Genomic DNA, 21,667 nt, shown 5'->3' with positions numbered 1-21,667 from the left:
CTTTGTGTTACAAACATAGTAGAAGCACCACTTGCATTGCCAAACATGTCCGTTTGCATAGCAAGGACCATTCCAATGTGACTATAGACAGGATTTTGCATCCACATTCCGAGATATATTTGCTCATTCCATGCATTATCTGGCTACGTACCAAGAATAATTGTGCCATGCATACCAAATGAAGCAATAGCATGACCAGCCATAGCATGAAACACACATCCACCACCAACATACCCCGAATGTTCCACATTTGAATGCATACCTTATTGTCAAAAATCATAGTGTTTACATTTCCAAGATATAGGTGCATTTGTTTGTTGACCTGCCCCAAATCAAACATTTGTATTAGTGCATTAGATGCATTGGGTCCATTTAGACGCTCTACCACATCTACTTTTGGCGCCAGGTGCTCTCCTAAAGCATCAAGATATGCTTTTCCCCTTTTCCCCTTGCTACCCCTCCTCAATGACTACATAAACTCATAAATGTGGGTCTTTTGTGAGCTTTGATAATAAAGTGCCCAATCCTGTAATCAATTGTGCCTTGAATTGACCATAGAAATCCTCTTCCACGTGCTGATTTTTAGCAACTTTATGCATTGAAGCTCCAACTTCATAAACAAACAAACATTCTCGGAATGCTACTCATGTTGAAGGCCCATTCCATGATCATGCATTGCATTATTCCCAATGTCTTCTAATGAGACATCACCATAATGCACTTCTTCACTGAGTGAAGAAGACATGCTTTCTGAATTTTATCACAATTGAAAAAAAAATTCAGCAAATCACTTTCTAGCTTGCAATCACGTGCCTTGAGTCCACCTACTTGAGAGAACTGATGTATCCCAATGATGGAACCACGAAACCAGCCTTCCATTTTTCATAAAGGTGATGGATGTTAGCCTATTCTATTTCATGTTGTCATCGCTTGGTTGTGAGCTCCGTCAAAGACAGAGATGGAGAAGCTCTAACTATCTCTAGCCCTTGCATTAGCAAGCAGTACAGTTCTTAGTCAGTTTTTAACATGCTGACACTTGCTGCCAGGTGATCCTGCTCAAGTGCATTACATTTTATGTTGTCCTAATTGGTTTCACACATGTTTCAGCCTGGCAACCAGTTTGTGCTGCATTAAATGCAGCTATCTGCCTGTTTTTCAGCAGCTGACCAGCATTAAATGCTACTCAAACTGTCCAGCACATGCCTGCACAGAAAATCAGTAAATTTGGAGACTGTTTTGCTATTTATAGCAACCCCTAGTCACTTGGCAGCATTCTGTCTTGCAGATTTCAGCACTCTCCATCATCCAGTAGCTGTCCTCCATCATCCAATGTGTTCTCCATCATCAGCCTGATCCAATGCCCTCACTAATGCTTCAGGTTTTATGCAGTGACCCATCAGTTTGCTTTGTATTCAGCATTCCATTGAGTTAAGTATAGATTTCTTCTTCCCTTGTCTCTCTCCATGTTTATGTTCTTCTTCTAATGCACACTCTCACATGGTATCATCTCCAAAAGAGAGGACCTAGAGGTTCAATGAAGAGGAGACCGCACTCTAATGCTGGTTGGTGCAGATTTCTTGCAAAGAACACGGCTTTTCTATACTATTCAGGCCTTCTTCAACATCCGCTAGCATCTACAACTTGTGTTGCAATAATGTAGCTATTTTTGCTTCCGTTCAAGCAGCTCAGCATCAAAATGCAGCAAGTTGTTGCTTGTCTTTTTGCAGGTTCCTTGAAGGAAGATGAACTACCGGTTCAATAGGTTTGATGACTCCGATCAAGAAACCATCAAAATTTTTGAAGACTCGTGCTCCCATGAGTCAACCCATTGCGAAGGCTATCCCAATTGTGAAGATCTCGAAGATTGATGCAAAGAAGACCAAAGATCATAGCAATAAAATTCTAGAGATGGTCATTCTAATAGGTCTAGAAAAATCGAGTGGCCTCGTTCCCCACTTGCTTCCTTATATGTTTCTAATAGGACTCCTACTGAAGGGCACAACCTGCTGCCTTTGGTCTTGCAAAGTGGAGTGTATCTTGGATATCTTTGATCTATGGGCTTTTGTGACTACCTCAATACCCTATCCCATGCAAGCTCCCCATTATAGTTCCACTGTTGAATAGGCAGCTCTTTGGGATCAAACTAGACTCTCAAGCCCGATCTTTTCTTTTTATGGGTTTGCAAAATTAAGTCCTTGTTCGGGTTCGCAGAATCCCAACTGCAGCAAAGGTTTGGACAAAGTTATCTTCTTTACCAGTTGAAGAACTTTGCCCACTAAATTACCACAAAAAGAAGCTCCGAATGTTATTAGTTGAGATTTCTCTTTCCATGAAGGACCACATCAACAAGATGGAGTTACAAGATGAGCTTGCTTCCCTTGGCAAGAGGATTTCATCCGATAGATATGGTGATGATTCTTACTACTCATCTCCCACCTCCGAAGTATGATGTATTTTACACCAATTTATTCACCTCCAAAGTTCGGGACACTATTCCTTTGCAAAAACTTGATACCGTGAGGCACCACAAGATGTTAATGTTCATATAGAAGGCTCTAGAGATAGACATACATCTTCAGGCATTCTTGTTACATTACCTTCTGTTTTATATGAGCATGTTGTTGTTGCTAATCATTCTCCATTCACTCCCATCTCTCCCTCTTCAAATGATCATTGAGGATCTTTTTCTTATGCTTTCAATAGCTTAGGGTCAAATTCCACACTTGGTTTATCTACATTGCTTCTATTTCTTTCATGCCAAGTATTAGGATCTTTTCTTTCATCCCCAATTCATTTTCATTTTCAATTCCACAAGTTACTTACTCACAAGTGCATGCCACTTTGCACCTTGGTACTCAATTACTGAGATGCCACACATAGACATTGTACCTCACACCTACTCACAAGTGAACACACTTGTCTATCCTCTAATAGTTGTCTTAGGTATCTCCCTAACGCCACATGGACCTCTACCCATAGCCACTCAAACGCAAGGGTAGACATCCTCCGCTTATGGTGCCCCTTTCTCATTTGATGGGTCACTTAAACAAGGATACCCATCCTCTACTTATGATGCACATGTCCATCCTCAATCGGCTACTCATACAATGACCATGCCTACGCCTAGTCAACCTAGTTAATCATTTAAACCTTTGTGCAAACTTTACGAATGCACGGTGAGTCCTTCCAATCACCTACCCAACTGTACTACGATGCCCTATCTTACACTCCCTCTAAGCAACCAAGAGAGGTCCTCCTACAATACCTACACCTATTGCTCTTGCACCTCCTCATTTCCACCCACCTTAGTGGCAAACCATCAAACATGGCATAAGGACAACCCTCTCAATCAACACCTTTCACGACAGCTAAAGATATGGTTGATTGGTCTTGCACACCAGCCACATTGGACTTCCACCATAGTCTCATGTGTGAGAGATTGAGAGGATCGAAGCTCAATTGAGAGTGCAGTAGACAATGTGGAGAGTAAAGCACGACACCCAATGCAATAGACTCAAAGAGTGTAAAACTGAAAGTACAAAGTACAATCCTTAAACCTCAGGGTTGTAAAGGATGTTCACACCCGAATATGATAAGTGCTCGTAAATGTGTAACATAGCCACATACGAAAAAGGAGAATAAGTCTCGAGGAAAAAACCTCTCGTACCGAGAATAAAAAGTGCCCCAATGTCCTACTGATCAGACTGACACTCCTCTGTGAGCGTAGGCGTGAGTGAAACCCAACAAACCCCCCCTACAGTGAAGAGTGATAAAAAATACAATGATCATCCCCGCCACCAAAGAGATCAAATTTAAAGCATTGCGAAATGCTTCAAATTTGTCACAAGAAAGAGCTTTGGTGAAGATGTCTACCACATTACTGGTGGTAGGACAATAGACAAGGCTGATATCACCTGCATGTAGCCCCTCTTTGACAAAGTAATAATGTATCTCAATGTGTTTCGTGCGTGCATGAAACACCGGGTTCCGTGCCACTGCAATGGCACTCTGACTGTCAGTGAACAAAGGAGTAGGCTCCGTAACAGATACATCCAAATCAGCAAGCAAGCATCTAATCTATATACATTCGACTGTGGTAGTGAAAGCTGCCTTATATTCAGCTTCACATGACGATGTGGCAACAGTGGATTGTTTCTTGCTAAGCTAAGATATGCAAGATGAGCCAAGAAAGAAACAATTGCCACTAGTGGAGTGACGTGAATCATAATCACCAATCCAATCAGAATCACTGTAAGCATGTAAATGAAGTGGTTTCCCCTTGGCATAAAGCCAAGAGATCTAGTACCCTACAAGTAACAAAAGACACCCTTAACAGCTTGCCAATGTGACATGCATGGCTGATGCATATATCTACTCGGGCTGAAACTGAATTGTATCTCCGGCCTAGTGTTGCATGGGTAAATAAGGCATCCAATTGCTGGAGCATATGTGTGTATATCAAACAAATCACTGTCATCATGCCATGACAGCTTCAGTCCAGGGACTAACTTACAATCCTGTAATAATGCCACACTAGTGCAAAAAAAGCCACCAAGTGTCTTTAAATAATAAAATATGAAATCTTAACGGCTTAACCATCATAGGAAACCCTAAAATAAACCCTAACCTAGTGTCACTTAGTACTAGGGCACTAGGAGCAACAACTGCATTTAATGCAGTTTAAAAGCCTAGGGAGCCCAGATCATGAATCAAAGGGCATCAATGCATAGTCCACGAGATGGCCTACAAACCCTCTCCATGAAATGGGTGGACTGATCTAGGAAAAATAGCAAAATCCTAGAAAATGAAAAAAAATATAAGATCATGGTTGCACTAGTTCATCCAAGTGGATATAGCAACCTATGACAATGCAGCGTATGACAATTCAAGGCTTGACGAAAAGCCTAGAACTTTGGTCGAGGAAGAGCCTTCATGAAAAGATCTACCAAGTTGTCTTCAACGGGTACATAAGACAACTCTATTTCTCCACGTGGCATCTGCTCACGAACATAATGATAATGAACTTCTATATGCTTTGTGTGGGCGTGGAACACTGGGTTCTACGCAATGGCCAAAGCACTATCTGTTAGTGTGAGTGTCGGAGCCATTTGGTGCACATGAAGATATGTAAGTAGCTTGCGGAGCCAAACACACTCCACTATGGCTATGAACACAACTCTGTACTTAGCTTTACAACTAAAAGTCGCAATTGTTATTTGTTTCTTGCTAAACCAAGAAACAAGAGATATACCCAAGAAGAAGTAATTGCCACTACGAGAGACACAAGAAACTAAACATCTAGCCCAATCATAGGTGCCTTCAAGATATCAAAAGACATGCTTCATATCTACTCAATTGGGACATAGCAAACTGAAGTTCGGGCCTTGTGTGACAGATAAATCAAGCATTCAACATCCTGCTGATATAAAATAGTATCAAAGGATCCGCTACCATCATTAAAAGTGAATCTAAAACCAGGCTCTTAGGAGATAAACACGGGCTTGTAATCCTCAAACTGAAAACACTGACCAAGCTGTCCAATATACTTGGATTGTGTCATAATGATGCCCCCCCTCAATGGTGGCAAATTGGATACCCAAATAATAGTGAAGTAGACTAAGATTTGTCATGGCAAATGTTTGTTGTAAATCAGACATAAATGCTGCAATTTGACAAGCATTGGTCCTAGTGACAAGTATGTAATTAATATAAAACACAAAAAGAATAAAATCAGATCCCTAATGTCGAATGTAAAGAGTAGCCTTGGTAGGGCTATTTTGAAATCCAAGATGCAATAGATGAGAATGTATGTGGGTGAACCTAGTCCGTGGAGCTTGCTTTAAACAATACAAAGTCTTCTTGAGACGATAGACTTTGTGCTCAAAGCCTTTAATTACAAATCTTGGAGGCTGAGAGACATATACTTCTTCAGTGAGATATCCATGGAGAAATGCAGTCTTGATCTCCAACCGATGCACCTCCCAATGAAAGTAGGCAACAAGGGCAATAATACTCCTTATGGTAGTAATGCGGTAGGTAGGGGCAAAAGTCTCCTTGAAGTCGATTCCTTGCTGTTGGGCATAGCCCTTGGCAACAAGGCTCGCTTTGTATCTGTTACATTAATAAGGTAAATTATGGGAAACAGGCACGAGGGATGACCGTCCGGGAGCCTTGGGCACCCAAACAGGGTCTAGGGGAGCCTAGAGAGTTAGAGAGTCCGAGAATAGTAGGACTCACCTGAAGTGGACGCCTGTCAGAGGAAACGACAAGGGAGGTGCCAACAACTATCTAGGCAAGGTTGGGAGGAGAAAGAACGTCTCGTGCCACTGTTTTCAAGATCATCAGACGTTTCACTGAGTGATTCGGCTCTTCGTCAGTCTGGTTCCACGTTTCACTGGTATCAGAACCGTCGGGTCCTGCTTTCGCCTGTTTCCCACAGGCTTTCTCCGGCACCCACACGTCACACGTCAAACGGGTCAGGTGAGAAGATGGTGCCCCACACGTCATACGGGTACCAGTTTTGAGAAGACAGTGCCCACATGTCATACGTCACATTGGCCCGTATCTTGTCATACACGATTGATTTCGTGAGGCGCAGCAATCAAACGATAGTATTTCGAGAAGCACAACAATCGAACGGCAGTAGCAATCGAACGGCAATAAAACCCGTCACCAATCAGACGAAGTCAGTCGGACGAATCTCACACGTAACAGGGGTACAGCTGGTTCATGTGACCCATTTAGGGAGGGGGTGTGGTTAGGCCCTTCCTTATTCGGTGTTCCTGCCAATAAGCTTTACTGTCGACGTGACTGGCTCAGTTTGGGAAAGACGAACTATTCCTCGCTCTTCGGGATTATTACTAAAAGCCATCAACAGTTGCCCTATCACTATAATCAGGGAAGTACTTCACTTTGTACGCAAATTTCTTATATTTGATTTCCAATTCCAGTGTATTAATGGAGGGGAAAGGGAGAGAGGGAGTAATTGAGGATTCTAGTTCTGGGGACCACCCTATGGTAGATCCCCATGAAACAAAGATACAAGAAGAGCAGTGGGAAGAATTTTTTGCCACACGAGAACAATTTGATGATCTAACTACTCGTGTGCAAGCACAGGGGGTTTAAATGGAATTTTTAACTCAAACACTCACCGAAATAAAATCTCAATTAACTTTATTACTAGAAAGGGATAAAAATAGGTTAGAAACCTCGGATATTCCATCTTCATCGAAAGATTTGGATGTGACTATGCAAGAACCTAAAGAGCCCCACCAAAAGTTGAGGGATAATCAAGTTTTAAAAGATATGAAACCCCCTCAGTTTCACGGGGAGGAAAAAGATAGAAATAAAGACACTATCTTTAATTTTCTCCAAAAATGGGAGGATTTGCACAAACTTAAGAATACTCCACCATATCTCCAGGCGCTGCAGGCCAGTTTAACTTTGGGGCCAAAGGCGTATAAATGGTGGCGAACTTTAAAGGAGGCAAATAAAATACTTGAAACTTGGGCTCAATTTGAATCGGTCTTTTTGAAAGAATTCCTTCTTGAAAATGAAATGGAAAGAAATTGGGAAGATTAGGATTATGTCAGAAAAAAGGAAAAACCGCTGCTGACATATCTGGAGGAATATCCTAAGATAATCCTCAAATTGGAAGGAATAGATGAATTTCAAAAGACAAGAGGATTCATTAGGGAACTAGATAAGGCTTGTAAAAAGGAAGTGAAAAGGAGTTCACCTAAGACGCTTGAAGAGGCAATTAAATTTGCATTAATCAATGAAGATAGTACATGTCCAGGTACACTCACTAGTCTCACTGATACGGAGCCCAAGACTAAAGAATTGGAAACCTCAAAATTTGCAGGCAAATTTAAAAGGAAAATGTCATTTCTTAAGAGCAAGAAACAACCTTTTGAAAAGAAACAATATGTAAGGCCAAAGTTAAGTCAAGATGACTTTGATAAGGCCAAAAAAGAAAGGTTGTGTTTCAATTGCCTATCCCCTAACCATGCTGCCTGGAATTGCCCTTAAAGGAAAAAGGGGAAAGATAAAGGAAAGGACAAGGACAAGGGCAAGGGAAAAGAAAAACAAATCCATGTAGTGCAGACCCTAGAATTAAAGAGGCATGAAAAGTATAAATCTTTAGAGGTTTTGCACAAGGATGTACAACACAGGTGTTGTATGTCAACTTCTATGTAGCAACCTACTTTTGGGCCACATGATTTAGTTAGAGTGCATGGATTGATAATTGAAAAGAGGGTTAGAGTCATGATTGATGACTCTGCTACACACAATTTCATAAATTATGGACTTGTCAAAAAATTGAAACTTCCCCAACAAAAGAGTGGGCATCAATATGTTGTTCGTATGATGCAAGGTCGGGATAATAAAATATGGGATACAATGGTATCCAATTTGGAAATTGAGATCCAAGGATGTAAAGATAAACTTGATTTCCAAATTATGAATATGGAAAGAGCCGATATTGCTTTAGGGAGGGAGTGGCTATGGAGATTGGAACCATCCTTAAAACGTAGTTATCATCATAATACACTGGAATTTGAAAGGGATGGTAAGACTTTTGTGATTCAAGGTGAACATGAAGTATCTGATAATCCTTTGTTGTGTTCCACTGAAGTTCAAAAGCTGATAAAGAAGGAAGCTTGTGAGGTATATATGTTATGGTCTCTTCCTGTACAAAACATTTTTACCTTCTGTAATATAAAGCAACAATTTTCTTATGTTTGTGAGTTGAATGTAAGTAATGAATTAAGCGGTTTGTTAGATGAACTTAAAGATGTGTTTCCTTCTGATTTACCAAGTGGCCTTCCACCAAATAGGGGTGATATAAATCGCCCAATTGACACAAATAAGCATACACACCCTATTTCTAAACCACCTTATAAGTTAAGTGAAACACAGCACCAAGAAGTTGAAAGACAAATTAAGAATTACCTTGATAAAGGGTTTATACAACCAAGCAATTCACCTTGGGCTTCACCAATTTTATTGGTAAAGAAAAAAGATGGTTCTATGCGACTTTGTGTTGATTATGGAGCACTTAATAAGATAACAGTGAAGAATAAATTTCCTATGTCCAAAATGAAAGATCTTTTGATCAATTACAAGGGGAAAAATTCTTCACAAAAATAGACTTAAGATCAGGCTATCACCAAGTAAGAATTAAGGCAAAAGATGTTCCTAAGACAGCATTTCGTACTAGATATGGGCATTATGATTTTTTGGTGATGCCTTTTGGCCTCACTAACGCACCAGCTACCTTTATGAAGCTGATGAATAGTGTGTTACGACCCTATCTAGGACACTTTGTAGTAGTCTTCTTGGATAATATCTTAATCTTTAGTAAATCAAGAGAAGAACATTTGGAACACTTATGATTAGTATTCCAATTGTTAAGAACACATTCCCTTTATGCGAAGAAAACTAAATGTGAATTCTTCGCACAAAAGGTCAAATATTTGGGGCATATTATCTCGAAAGAGGAAATCAAGATGGATCCAAAAAAAGTAAGGGCAATTATTGAATGGCCATCTCCAAGGAACCTGGAAGAGCTACAGATCTTCCTAGGATTATCTGGATTTTATCGGAGATTCATTCGAGATTATGCCAAAATAGTTGTTCCAATGACAGACCAACTTAAAGGGAAATGAAAGAGTTTTAATTGGGGAATAGACCAAAATGTAAGTTTTCAAAAACTTAAGGTAGCTATTGCTATAGCTCCTGTACTATTAATTGTGGATCTCAATAAACCATTTGTGGTTGAAGTTAATGCTAGTGATAAGGCGATAGGCGCGGTCTTATTACAAGAAGGTCGACCAGTTGCTTTTGAAAGCAAGAAATTAGACCATGCAAAACAGAATTATTCTGTTTATGAGAGGGAGCTATATGCAATAGTACATGCAATGAAGAAATGGAGACACTATCTGTACGGTGTCAAACTTTTGATCTTGTCGGATCATGAAAGCATTAAGTGGCTTACTGACCAACCGGATCTACAAGGACGTAAAGCCAGATGGGTCTCCTCCAAGAGTTCGACTATGAGATAAGGTATAGAAAAGAAAAGTATAATATAGTGGCTGATGCACTCAGCAGAATGCCCATCATAAATGAATGGAGTTTTACTCAGTTCACTTTCGATTTGCTTGAATCCTTAAAAGGGAAAGGACAAGTTGATCCGGCATATTCCAACATATGGGAAGCAATAGAAATTGGGGATCCAAATGGAAGGGCCTCCACTGAGGAAGGAATATTTGAGGATGTTCGACAAAGAAATGGAGCATCGGGGTTGCTCAAATGGGATTCAAGTGGAAGAATTTTACCATTGATAATGGTTATTTACTCTACAAGGGTAGGGTATGTGTCCTGAAAGATGAAGAAATAAGGCGCCAGATACTCTTTGAGGGTCATGATACCCCTAGCACGGGACATCCAAGAGTTAATAAGACTTATAGTCTTATTAAAAGGCAGTTCTATTAGCCTGGAATGAATAAGGACGTCCTTGACTATATGGTCAAATGTAATAAATGCCAAGTTAATAAAGCTGAAAGACTAAAAATGGGAGGACTTCTCCACCCATTAGAGATTCCTTCGGGAAAATGGGAGAGTATCTCCATGGACTTTATTGTTACATTACCCAGAACACAGAGGGGACACGACTCTGTGTAGGTGATTGTGGATAGGTTAACCAAAATGGCTAGGTTTATTCCAACTTCAACTAATGTTAAAACACTAGAATTGGCTAGATTGTTCGTAGAGAACATATACCGATTGTATGGCCTTCCGGCAAATATAGTTTCTGATCGGGATAGAAAATTTGATAGTCAATTTTGGCATGCGGTATTTAGGAAGTTGGATACTAAACTTAGCATGAGTACGGCGGACCACCCGCAAATGGGCAAACTGAAAGGATTAACCAAATCCTTGAAGATATGCTTAGGGCATATGTAAGTAAAAGGCAAACTAATTGGGAAGAGTATCTACCAATAGCAGAGTTTGCATATAATAGTGCCAAGCACTCTTCCACTGGATATAGTCCATTTATGTTAATGTATGGGTTTCAGCCCAGAGCTCCTCATGCAGTGGGACTGCATAAGGAACAGGTTCAAGCAGCCAAGGATTTTTTGGAGGATATAAATAGTATGTTAAAATTTGCTCAAGAAAATATTAAGAAAGCTCAAAATTGAGCTAGAGCTTATGCAGATCCTTACCGAAGAGATATCTCCTTTGAAGAAGGAGAATTGGTCTACCTTAAGGTCCTAGAACAAACTAAAACCATGAAAATGGGACGATGTCCAAAGCTTTCACCCAGGTATTGTGGTCCTTTCACAATACTTAAAAAGGTGGGAGAACAGGCTTACAAGCTCCAACTACCTGCTGGTAGTAAAATACATCCAGTTTTTCATGTAAGCAAGCTAAGGAAGAAGCTGGGTGATTTGGATAATCTAATCTTAAATGATAAACTTGAGAAGCTATTAGATGACCAATCTAATCCACATGAACCAGAAAGAATATTAAATGTTCATAACAAACGAACAAGGAATACTATTTATCAAGAATGTTTGGTTAAGTGGAAAGATTGTTCAGAAGAAAGCTCAACATGGGAGCGAGTAAGTACCCTAAGGAAAAGGTTTCCCAATTTACAGTTGGACCTTCCAAGTATCGTTTTCGAGGACGAAACCGATTCTTAAGGGGAAGGAAATGTTACATTAATAAGGTAAATTATGGAAAACAGGCACGAGGGATGACCGTCTGGGGGCCTTGGGCACCCGAACAGGGTCTAGGGGAGCCTAGAGAGTTAGAGAGTCCGAGAATAGTAGGACTCACCTGAAGTGGACAGCTGGCAGAGGAAACAAGAAGGGAGGTGCCAGCAACTATCTAGGCGAGGTTGGGAGGAGAAATGAACGTCTCCTGCCACTGTTTTCAAGATCATCAAACGTTTCACTGAGTGATTCAGCTCTTCGTCAGTCTGGTTCCACATTTCAGTACCTGTCAATAGAACCATCTGACTTTCTTTTAATTTTGTAAACCCATTTGGTACCTATGGCACAATTGCCGTGAGGCGAGTCACATAGCTCCCAAGTGTCATTCAAATGGATGGAATCAATCTCTACCTTCATTGCTTTCACCCAACAATCATCTGAAAAAACATCTTTACAACATAGAGGTTCTTCATTGCATGCTATGGCCACCAATGCACATGCAGAAAGATTACCTTGATCTTTGTGAGCAAAGGCTCATGTGCAGCAGCCAAAGAAAGAGGTTGTTTGCTATCCCGAAGAGTGTCTAACAGCTAGTGAAGGACTCTTTAAGGCTGCTAAATTTCAGCCCTTGTATGCTCCAATTGATCTAGAATAAGGGGTTGCTCTTTTGACAAGGTACCATAATGCTGTTGTGGCTATAAATCAGGCTGAATAGACTGCTGTAATGTATCGGTGTGCCTTTACCGCTGCATACAAAGCTGATTGCCCAAAGAATGATGCAGCGGCTAGTGCTATGAAAAACATACCTCCTGCATCAACTTGTGGTTCTTTGATGTATGCCATGGTTGCAACTCGCCCTAACATTGCTCATGCAGTGGAAGTTGTTAATAGATTCATGTCTAACCCTGGCAAGCCACATTGGGAAGTAGTGAAATATATCTTTAGATACTTAAAAGGTACACAGGAAAAGTGTATATGCTATGGAATGGGTACACTAGAGTTATAGGGACTTTGCGATTCGAACACGGTAGGAGATCTTGACACTAGAAAATCTACTAGTGGGTATGTCTTTACTTTGGCTGGTGGGGCCATTTCTTGGTGTTCAAGGCTGCAGAAAATTGTGGCACTGAGTACTACAGAGGCTGATTATATTTCAGCCACAGAAGCTTCTAAGGAAGCTATTTGGCTTGGCCATTTGATCAAGGATTTTGGTCTCTCTTCAGGAACTCCAATGCTTGGATGTGGTAGCCACAGTGCTGTATGTCTGGCTAAGAATGCCATGTTTCATGCACATACCAAACATATAGATGTTCGGTACCACTTCATTCGACACGTCTTGGATGATGGTCTTGTCACATTGACGAAGGTCAAAACCCAAGATAACCCTGCAAATGTTCTCACTAAGAGTCTTACAAAGGTACCACTTCGAGCCTTCAAGTGGGAGGTTGTTGGGTGTAAAGTCCCTTAATCTCCGTGTGTCTTATTTGTACCCTAACATATAAATACATTTTTTTGTATCGTCATTGGCTGGTACACTCATCTTGGAATTCTCTCACCCTCACTCTCAACATTGCTCCTAATCCATTTCTCTCTCCTCTCGTGTGGTCTCCACCAAGCTATCGCCTGCTCACACCGTAGGACCTTCTCACATTGTCAAACCTGCTCATGCGGCTGACCTATTTGGTCAAAAATGACCTATCGCCAACTAATCCACTGCCCATGTTGGCCTAAAAAAATGCAACTGAGCAACCTAACCAATTGCATGGTCAAGACAAATGCCTGCTGCCCATTGACTGGCTGAAAGGTGAACAACCTGACTCCTCCTTCACGTGCATATGCTGAATTGACTCACACTATCATCGGGAAGCGTGCACACTCTTGCTGCAACTCTGATACTAGTTTGTTGGATGAGTGTGCAATGGAGTGCAAGACAGAAATGGAGCAGCAGCAGTGTTGAGAGTGAGAGCGAGAGAATCCAAAGATGAGTGTACCAGGCAGTGATGGTACACAAAGAATAAAATGTATTTATATGTTCGGGTACAAATAAGGGTGTGTTCACACCCATGTAAGTTTATACACACAGAGATGAAGGGACTTTACATCCGAAGGGACTTTACACCCAACAGAGGCTATGCAAAGAGGCTCCAACAAGCATTAAGTGCCAAATCAAGTGACAAACACAAAACACAACACAACATAACCAATTTACTATCAACTTTGTGAAAGGTAAGCCCATATAAACACTTTTTGGCTTGTGAAGCAATGTCACAAATCAATAAGTAGAAACCTGGTATCTTATCAATTTATATCATACAATTGGTTTCTTGCTTGGCATCACCTAAGGTGCCCAAAAAAACTTGGTTCCAATTCCAATCGCAACTATTTTATATGTATTGAACTATCTCTAGCTGATGTAAAAAAACAACATGCCCTAAATTTCTTATAATCGTATGGTTGGTGCAAATGTTGAAAAGCAGTATGCAAAAATTTTTCTCAAATAACATATAATGAGCCTCGTAGATGTCATTAAACTGGTTTATCTGCCCTAGATTACCTTGCATGAATCAGGATTGGGGGGTTCCTCAAATGGTTACTTTTCAAACGATTGATAGCAAGTTCAAGGTCTCAGCCACTAGAAACATACGAAAGGAAGATGAACCAGACAGTGGTGAGGCACTTTCATTTGAATTCTTTTGAAGAGTGAACTAAATGAAGTAGAACTGTGGAGCAAAGAGGTAGAATTCAGGAAGAACGCCAGTGATGGTCGCTGAACCTCATCAGTATTGAAGAGCCTGGAGTACAATGATGACCATGAAAAATGTGTGTTTCTCGCTGGAAGGTGTTGCAGTTTGTGATATAGCTAATACTACTAGCCTAGCTGATGGGTAGCAGGAAGAACAGTTTGCAATATCTTGCTCAGTGCATGCATAGGAGATAGAGTTGCAAATAATACACTCATCTATGCACATATGTATGATAAAACTATATGAGCATATGTGAACTGTTAGTACATGGTGGTAAAAACAAAGAATTTCATTTCCTTGTCCATACCCCGAACTTTGTTGGTATGCTCTGATAGAAACACCTGTAACCAGTGTGGCTCTATACAATAAAGAAATGGATAGTCCAAAGCACAATTGTGGAAGGTACAAACCTGTTTGGTGTGCCCACTGCAATATTCACAAATTCTTTCAAAGCCTTGATCTGCAAAAATATTTGCATAGAAACTCTTTTATTGATAAAATATAATCAGAGTTTTTAACTTTTCTAAGGCACATTATGTATAGCCTTAATACATGTTCTTGCACCAGCCTTACAATCAAACACTTGATGTGTGTGCACACATGTGCATGCGTGCAGAGTGTGTGCGTATGCACATGCGCATACGTGAGCATGCATGTGAGGTGGAATGTCCTGAGAGAGGCTGCCATTGTGTTGCCCTGATATTGGGGTTTCTAGGGCTGTGATCACCAGTTTTCTGCAAGCGATCACCTGCTCTCCTCAGCTGTGACTCTCTCCAAGGCAGTCACAGTCTGCTGCATACCAGTCATGCTTCCAGGCAGCAGCAGGACTGCTCTTTTTCTCTCCCTGTTCTATTATTTCTCATCATTTTTTCTTCATGTCTGCTTCTTTGCCATTCTTGCCTCTGTTATCATTGGCAATGTTTTCTGCTATTTATGTATTGCTGCAGATCTGCTCCTGCTTTCTAAGTGTCATCTCTCACAGCTTGACTGCACCCACTGTCTTGTGGTGATCGTCTGCAGCTACTCAGATGCATCAACAGGTTTTCCAAGCTGCTGCTTTTCTGATTTCAGATGGAGTTTGCTTCGGCAGTTTATGAACAAAGCAAGGATGATGTCTCCTTTGAGGCAGTTTCCAACTTCTGAATTCATTCTCTGTTTTTCCTGGAAAAGTGGTTGCTCTGCAAGAAGTGAGGCAGTGAATCCAAAACACTCTAGGATGCCTGTATGTGCAAAACATGAATTTTGCTCAGCATGTCTTTTTTGATGTATTGCGATCAAATACTTCACAGAACAGACCTTGCATTAAGTTCAATCTCTCAACACATAGCAGTCAAGGAGATGACTCCAGTATCGAATGCTAAGGGAAAGCATTGTAACTGAGAATGAAACTCAAGAAGAAACCCCTACATTAACTCAACATTTGTTGTAGCATGGCAAGCTCTCCATTGACAAATATGCTTAGTGTTCCATCCCTAGACATCCTGATGGGCACTACTAGCATTGTCATAGTGGTCATGAAATGACTTAGTGCAAATGCACCAAGGACACTTCCGGATTAGGGCAACTAAGTCCTATTTATAGGGCTCAAGGCCCTATTGTGCACATTCACTGTGTGATCACCAATCTTGGACCATTCACTTACACATCCATACACCGTGATGGCGTGGACTATTGGTATGCAACCACATCCTTGTACAATCTGTAGTTAACTTTTTGCACGAGATGTTAACGATGTTGACTTTTTGCACGATATGCACGAGATGTTAACGATTACTGTCTTTGAGGTATTGTGGTCCTTTCTAGATGACCAAGAAGATAAGTGGCATATCTTATGAGTTGGATTTACCTTTGGAAATCTGATGTCTCGTGCATAAGTTCGATCCTAGGTGGGCGCTTCATTGGTATCAAAGCATCAATCTACTATCTCAAGCAAGATTCGATGACGTGCACAAAGCCACTTTTGCTCATGGAACTATGACAGATCATATGGGCATACCCAGAGGGATATCTAAAAGGATTGACGGCACCTTAGGAGTGAAACAAGGATGCCCGCTTTCGTCCACACTATTTGGACTATACATACATGTTAGAGATTGTCATCCCCTGGACAAGCAGTCATATGCATTCACAAGCAGTTTCGTGTGTTGGAGCAGGTAGGATATCCACGTGGCAGATTTCTATGCAATCGCAGTAGGCAAGACACGTGGCAGTCTGGCCGTACAACAAGTGACGTCAGCAAGCGCAGCAAGTTGCATTAATTGCAGGTGCCACGTGGCACAACAAGTGCAGTCGGCCAATTTTTGTGCAATCGGCTTCATTTAATGCAGTTGATCTTTAGCATTTTCTTTTGGGCTATTTATTTTACCCAACCTTCACACACTTTCAATCATTCTAATTACAGGTTTCCAGATTGTTGATCGTGGAGATTGCTTCAAGGTTCACAAATTCTGAGATCTTCAAGGTGGAGACATACGCAAGCATACACTCTGCGCCCGTGTACGTATCTGCTTCCTTATACAACATTCTTCATTGCAGATTTTTGCGCTTGTGTTCCACTCTCTCTCTCTCCTCTTTGTCTTAGTCATACGCTAACTCACCGCTTCACTTTGACATGGTATCAGTGCATTGAAGGACTAACTAAGGGTGGACCTACCTAAAGAGGAGATTTCAGCACAACACAAGGCTGCGTTTTCGGCGTTCAAGGGTGAGATAAAGGGCTATGCATCAAAACAAGGCTAGGCGAGCATGGACATGCAAGAAAAGAGCACAGTTGCTGAAGTTCTACTGATTTTTGCTGTTTGAGAAAAAAAAAAGGCTGCACTTTGGGCCTTCAAGTGCAGATTTTACATGTTCATCACCCCCCATGGGTGACGAAGGAGCGGGACAAGCGGAGAAGAGCCCTAGCAAGCTGCATTTACATAGTCAGAGGGAGCTTCTTTCTGTGTCTTGTGCAAGCATTTTAGGCAAAGATGTCTTCTAAGGTCGAGACAAAGTATCAAGCGATCATTGATCAAAAGGTGCCCGTATTACCGACTCTTCCATCTGATCAAAAGCTCGATGGCAAGAACTACCACATCTAGTAGGTTATGATACTTGCCATTTTGGAGTCCTATGATTTGGCGGAGCTTGTTACGGAGGCTATCCATCGTCCTTCTTCGAGAGACAAGTCCAAACTCTCTACAAGTGATAAGTTGGAGTTGGCAAAGGCTCAAGCACATTAGGACAAACTAAATGCTCACATCCGCTCATTTTTATTTTTCTCATGAACCACAGCTATGATCTCCCATATAGAGCATTTGACGATGGCTCGAGAGATATGGCTGGAGCTTGATCAGATGTATAATTGCATGACCGTCATGAAATCAATTTCTTTGGAAGTGCAGATCAAGACCATGAGTGTCAACAAGTCATCTTCTACGCAGGAGCATATCAACAAGCTGAGGCAACTTTAGATGCATGTGTAAAACACAGGAAAGGTAATCACTTCTGAAGACATGGTGATAACTCTTCTTTCACAGTTATTGCCTCATTTCAATGGTTTTCATTCTCCCTTGATTGCCTCAGGGCGGTCGAAGACTCTTCATTGAGACAAGTTGGTTCCTATGACCTTGAACCAAGAGGAGCAATTGAAAGGAACCAATGCTTCTAGATCGAAGGCATTGATAGGTTAGTCCTCTTAGAAGAAGGGAAGGACCAAAAGAAGAAGAGAAAGGACAAATAAAAGGACAACGAAAAGAAGTCCACCCGTCACATCTATGGCAAGACCGGTCGCTGGAAGAACTACCCCGACAAAGAGAAGAAGAAAAAGGAGAAGAAGGAGAAGTCTTCAAAGAATTCCGAAGCGATGGCTGCTCCCTCATCAGCTAAGCTGCTTTCCTCCACTTGGAAGTGGTTGAGGCATCGACCCTGAAGGCCTCTGAAGCTACATTGACTACCCCACACACTCAGGAGTGGATTGTTGATAGTGGTGCATCCCGGCACATGACTCCTTCTACAACAGGTGGTGCTCATTTACGGCCTTCGCATAAGCAGATTCTCATTGGTGATAGTTATTCTATTCCTATTCAGGGACCGGGTAACATGCATCTTATTCCAGATGGGCATGGTGGTGCCCATACATCCAAGGTGCTTTATGTGCCAGTCTTGGGATACCATTTGCTTTCAATGCACAAGATTTGTGCCCTCGGCCTTTTGGTCGAGTTTAATGTGGATTCCTTTCAAGTTCTTAATCGTGGATCGAGACAAGTCTTTAGTTCAGGTTATGAGAAGAATGGAGCCTACAAGTTGCGATCTTCTTCTACCTTGACTTCTCTTCTCTTACCTCTCAGACACAGTCTAAGCTTTGGCTGTGAGAGTGCACTGCGGAAGAGGGAATACGAACACGGAGGGAGAGAGAGAGAGAGAAAGCAGAAAATAAGGAAGAGAAATCTGCACTGACTGAAATGAATGCTGAATACACTGAAATGGACTGATCAGTCCCTGCACGCAGCCCACACCGTCAGTGAGGGCACCAGATCAGGCTGATGATGATGGCAGCACCACCACGGGGGAGAAGGAGTGTCGGAATCTGCAAGAAGACAAGTGATCAAGTGGGGAGGGGGGCTGCCAATAAATAGGCAAAGGACAAACCCTAACCCTAACCCTAAAATGGACGCAAACCCTAAAAATGCCCTAAAATGGGTGCCCCACAACAGTGACCAAAAAGTGGCCGGGCAGCCAATGGCTGCCCACTAAAAGAGGCCAAAAAGAAATACACATCCTAAGATAGCCAGTCAAGAGTGACTAGCCTCCCCCATCATAACACATGACAGACATGTCAGAGTTCCTAATGTCCTCATCTGACTCAAACTGAGGCTCACAGGCAAGAGATGACAAGGCATGACAAACATGACTGCTAACATTGGCATGCTCGATTTGGCCACCTCGACTATGATTACCTTCGGAAGACGTCTAAGGGATAGCTTGTTCAAGGTTTGCCACATATTGTGGTGAGCCAGCAGCCATGTGTCTCCTGCATCTGTGGGGAGTAAACTCATTCACAGCAAGGCTTCAAGGCGGTCTTCAACACCCTTGGAGCTTGTTTCTACCAATTTTTGTGGACCGATGAGGATGGAGTCCCTTAAAGGGAGCTTGTATTTCATACTAATTGTGGATGATTATAGCAAGATGACATGGGCTTATTTTTTGAAGGTGAAGTCGGAGGCTTTCTCCAACTTCACCGATTGGTTACTCTTTGAGGAGAACTGATCGAGCCGGACACTGAAGACCTTACGATCGGATAAGGGCGAAGAATTTGTTTCTAATGAGCTTGCTCATTTTTGTGCAGATTGTGGTATCCACCAAGAGTTTGCCAACACCAACATCCATCAGGAGAATGGAATATTGGAGCGGAAGAATCACAATGTGATCGAGATGGCCTGTACCATGATGAAGCATAGACAAACACCTTAGAGTCTATATGGGTTGAGGCTGTGGCTACTGCAGTCCACATTCTTAATCAATCTCCTACTTCCGCTATTGTTGGTATGATACCTTATGTGGTATGACATCTTATGAGGTGTATTTTGGATCTAAGCCGGATGTTTCTTATTTCAAGAATTTTGGGTTTGACGCCTATGTTCACATTCCAAAAACATAGCATGACAAATTTGAAGTTGCTTCCAAAAGACAAGTGTTTGTGGGCTATAGCTCCCAATCACAAGGTTACCGATTGTATAATCCCGTTAAGCTGGGATGTCTACACGAGCCGTGATGTTCGCTTCCTAGAAGTTCCAGCCTCAAAGGGGGGTGAGGAGATCCCCAGTCTTGGAGATCCATGAGATAGTTGGGGCACTAACGATTGTCCCTATAGAGCCCGTGCCTCTTGAGGATTCTTCTTTTGATGAGGAGCTTACCTCTCCGCCACCGACCTCTCCAATTGAGCCCTAGTAGTCAATGGACATTCCAGAGACTTCAGTAAATGGAGAGCGACGAGACGAGATCCGGCCTCCTTCTCGTTGGGCATGTGACACAAGGATTGAGGGGGTCCCTGAGGAGTAGTAGCCGCTGCAGGATAGCCCATAGCATTCTCGAAGAAACCAGACACACCACACCAAGCTTGTGTACACTAGTTAGTATTTAAAGACTCATGCCATGCAAGATCCGGAGCCCACCTCCATGAAGAACAGCATGATCATTGGCAAAGAGCGATATAGCAAGAGCTGGAGTCGATTGAGAGGAATGGAATTTGTTTCTTGTGCCTAAGCCTTCACATAAAAAGGTAACTAGAGTCAAATGGGTCTTCAAGACCAAGTACCGCAGCAATGGCACGTTGGACAAACACAAAGCCTGCCTTGTTGCTAAAGATTTTGCACAACGCCCAAGAGTTGATTTCCATGATACTTTAGCCATATGAAATGGTCAATCTATCAATTGGATGTGAAGTCTGCCTTCTTGAATGGGAAGTTGAAGGAGAAGATCTATGTTGAGCAGCCTCCAAGCTTCGATTCTCATGACGATCAAGTGTACAAATTGAGGAAGGCTCTCTATGGCCTTAAGCAAGCTCCCCGTGCTTGAAATGAGAAGACTAACTCGTTCCTTCAAGAGAGATTGAGGTTCCATGGCCAACCCATGTCTTTATGTCCACACCTCAAAGTGGAGACCGTGTGTTGTTTATACTTTGTGTGGACGACTTGATTGTGACCGGTAACCATGCCCAAATGATTGCACAAACGAAGACAGCACTTCATGAGAAGTTTAAGATGATGATATGGGACTTTTTCACTTGTTTCTAAGTCATGAGATCTATCAAACTCCGAGGGGGATCTTTATCTCCCAGCAACAGTATGTGCACAAGCTCCTGACTACGTATGAGATGGAGGGATGCAAGTCTATTACAACCCCTATGAATCTGAACTGGAAGGCCACAGCTCATTCCAATACAGGCAATACTCTTGTTGACTGATGTTATGTTGTAGATGTGTGGTCGAGTTTATGAGTGAACCCAAGATGGTGCATTGACAGGTTGCTTAGAGAATTTTGCGATTCCATTGGGGGACCCCCAATCTTGGGCTCTATTTTCCAATAGGTACAGGTGATGCAAGCTTGGTACTTATAGGATGAAGTGATTCAAATTCAGCTAGCAACGTGGATCATTGGAGGTCCACAACAGGATATTGCTTTACCTTGGGCACCGGTGTTGTTTCCTAGAGCAACAAAAAGCAG

General features: G+C 41.9%; 1 protein-coding gene across 1 annotated transcript in view; it reads right to left on the bottom strand.

The window, feature by feature from the left end:
* LOC148028041 (uncharacterized) overlaps positions 1–21,667 on the bottom strand; it is a 41,711-nt gene that overhangs the window by 9,763 nt on the left and 10,281 nt on the right. Inside the window, exon 4 of the mRNA XM_087689734.1 lies at positions 14,875–14,924. Coding sequence (XP_087545860.1) covers positions 14,875–14,924 — 50 coding nt within the window. The remainder of the gene's footprint in view (positions 1–14,874; positions 14,925–21,667) is intronic.

Source organism: Lygodium microphyllum, chromosome 12 (genome assembly GCF_053477565.2).
Source record: "Lygodium microphyllum isolate KBCC chromosome 12, Lygodium_microphyllum_v1.1.10, whole genome shotgun sequence".
NCBI lineage: Eukaryota > Viridiplantae > Streptophyta > Polypodiopsida > Schizaeales > Lygodiaceae > Lygodium > Lygodium microphyllum.
Note: the sequence above shows the minus strand (reverse complement) of the source record. Positions and strands in the feature narration are given on the sequence as shown.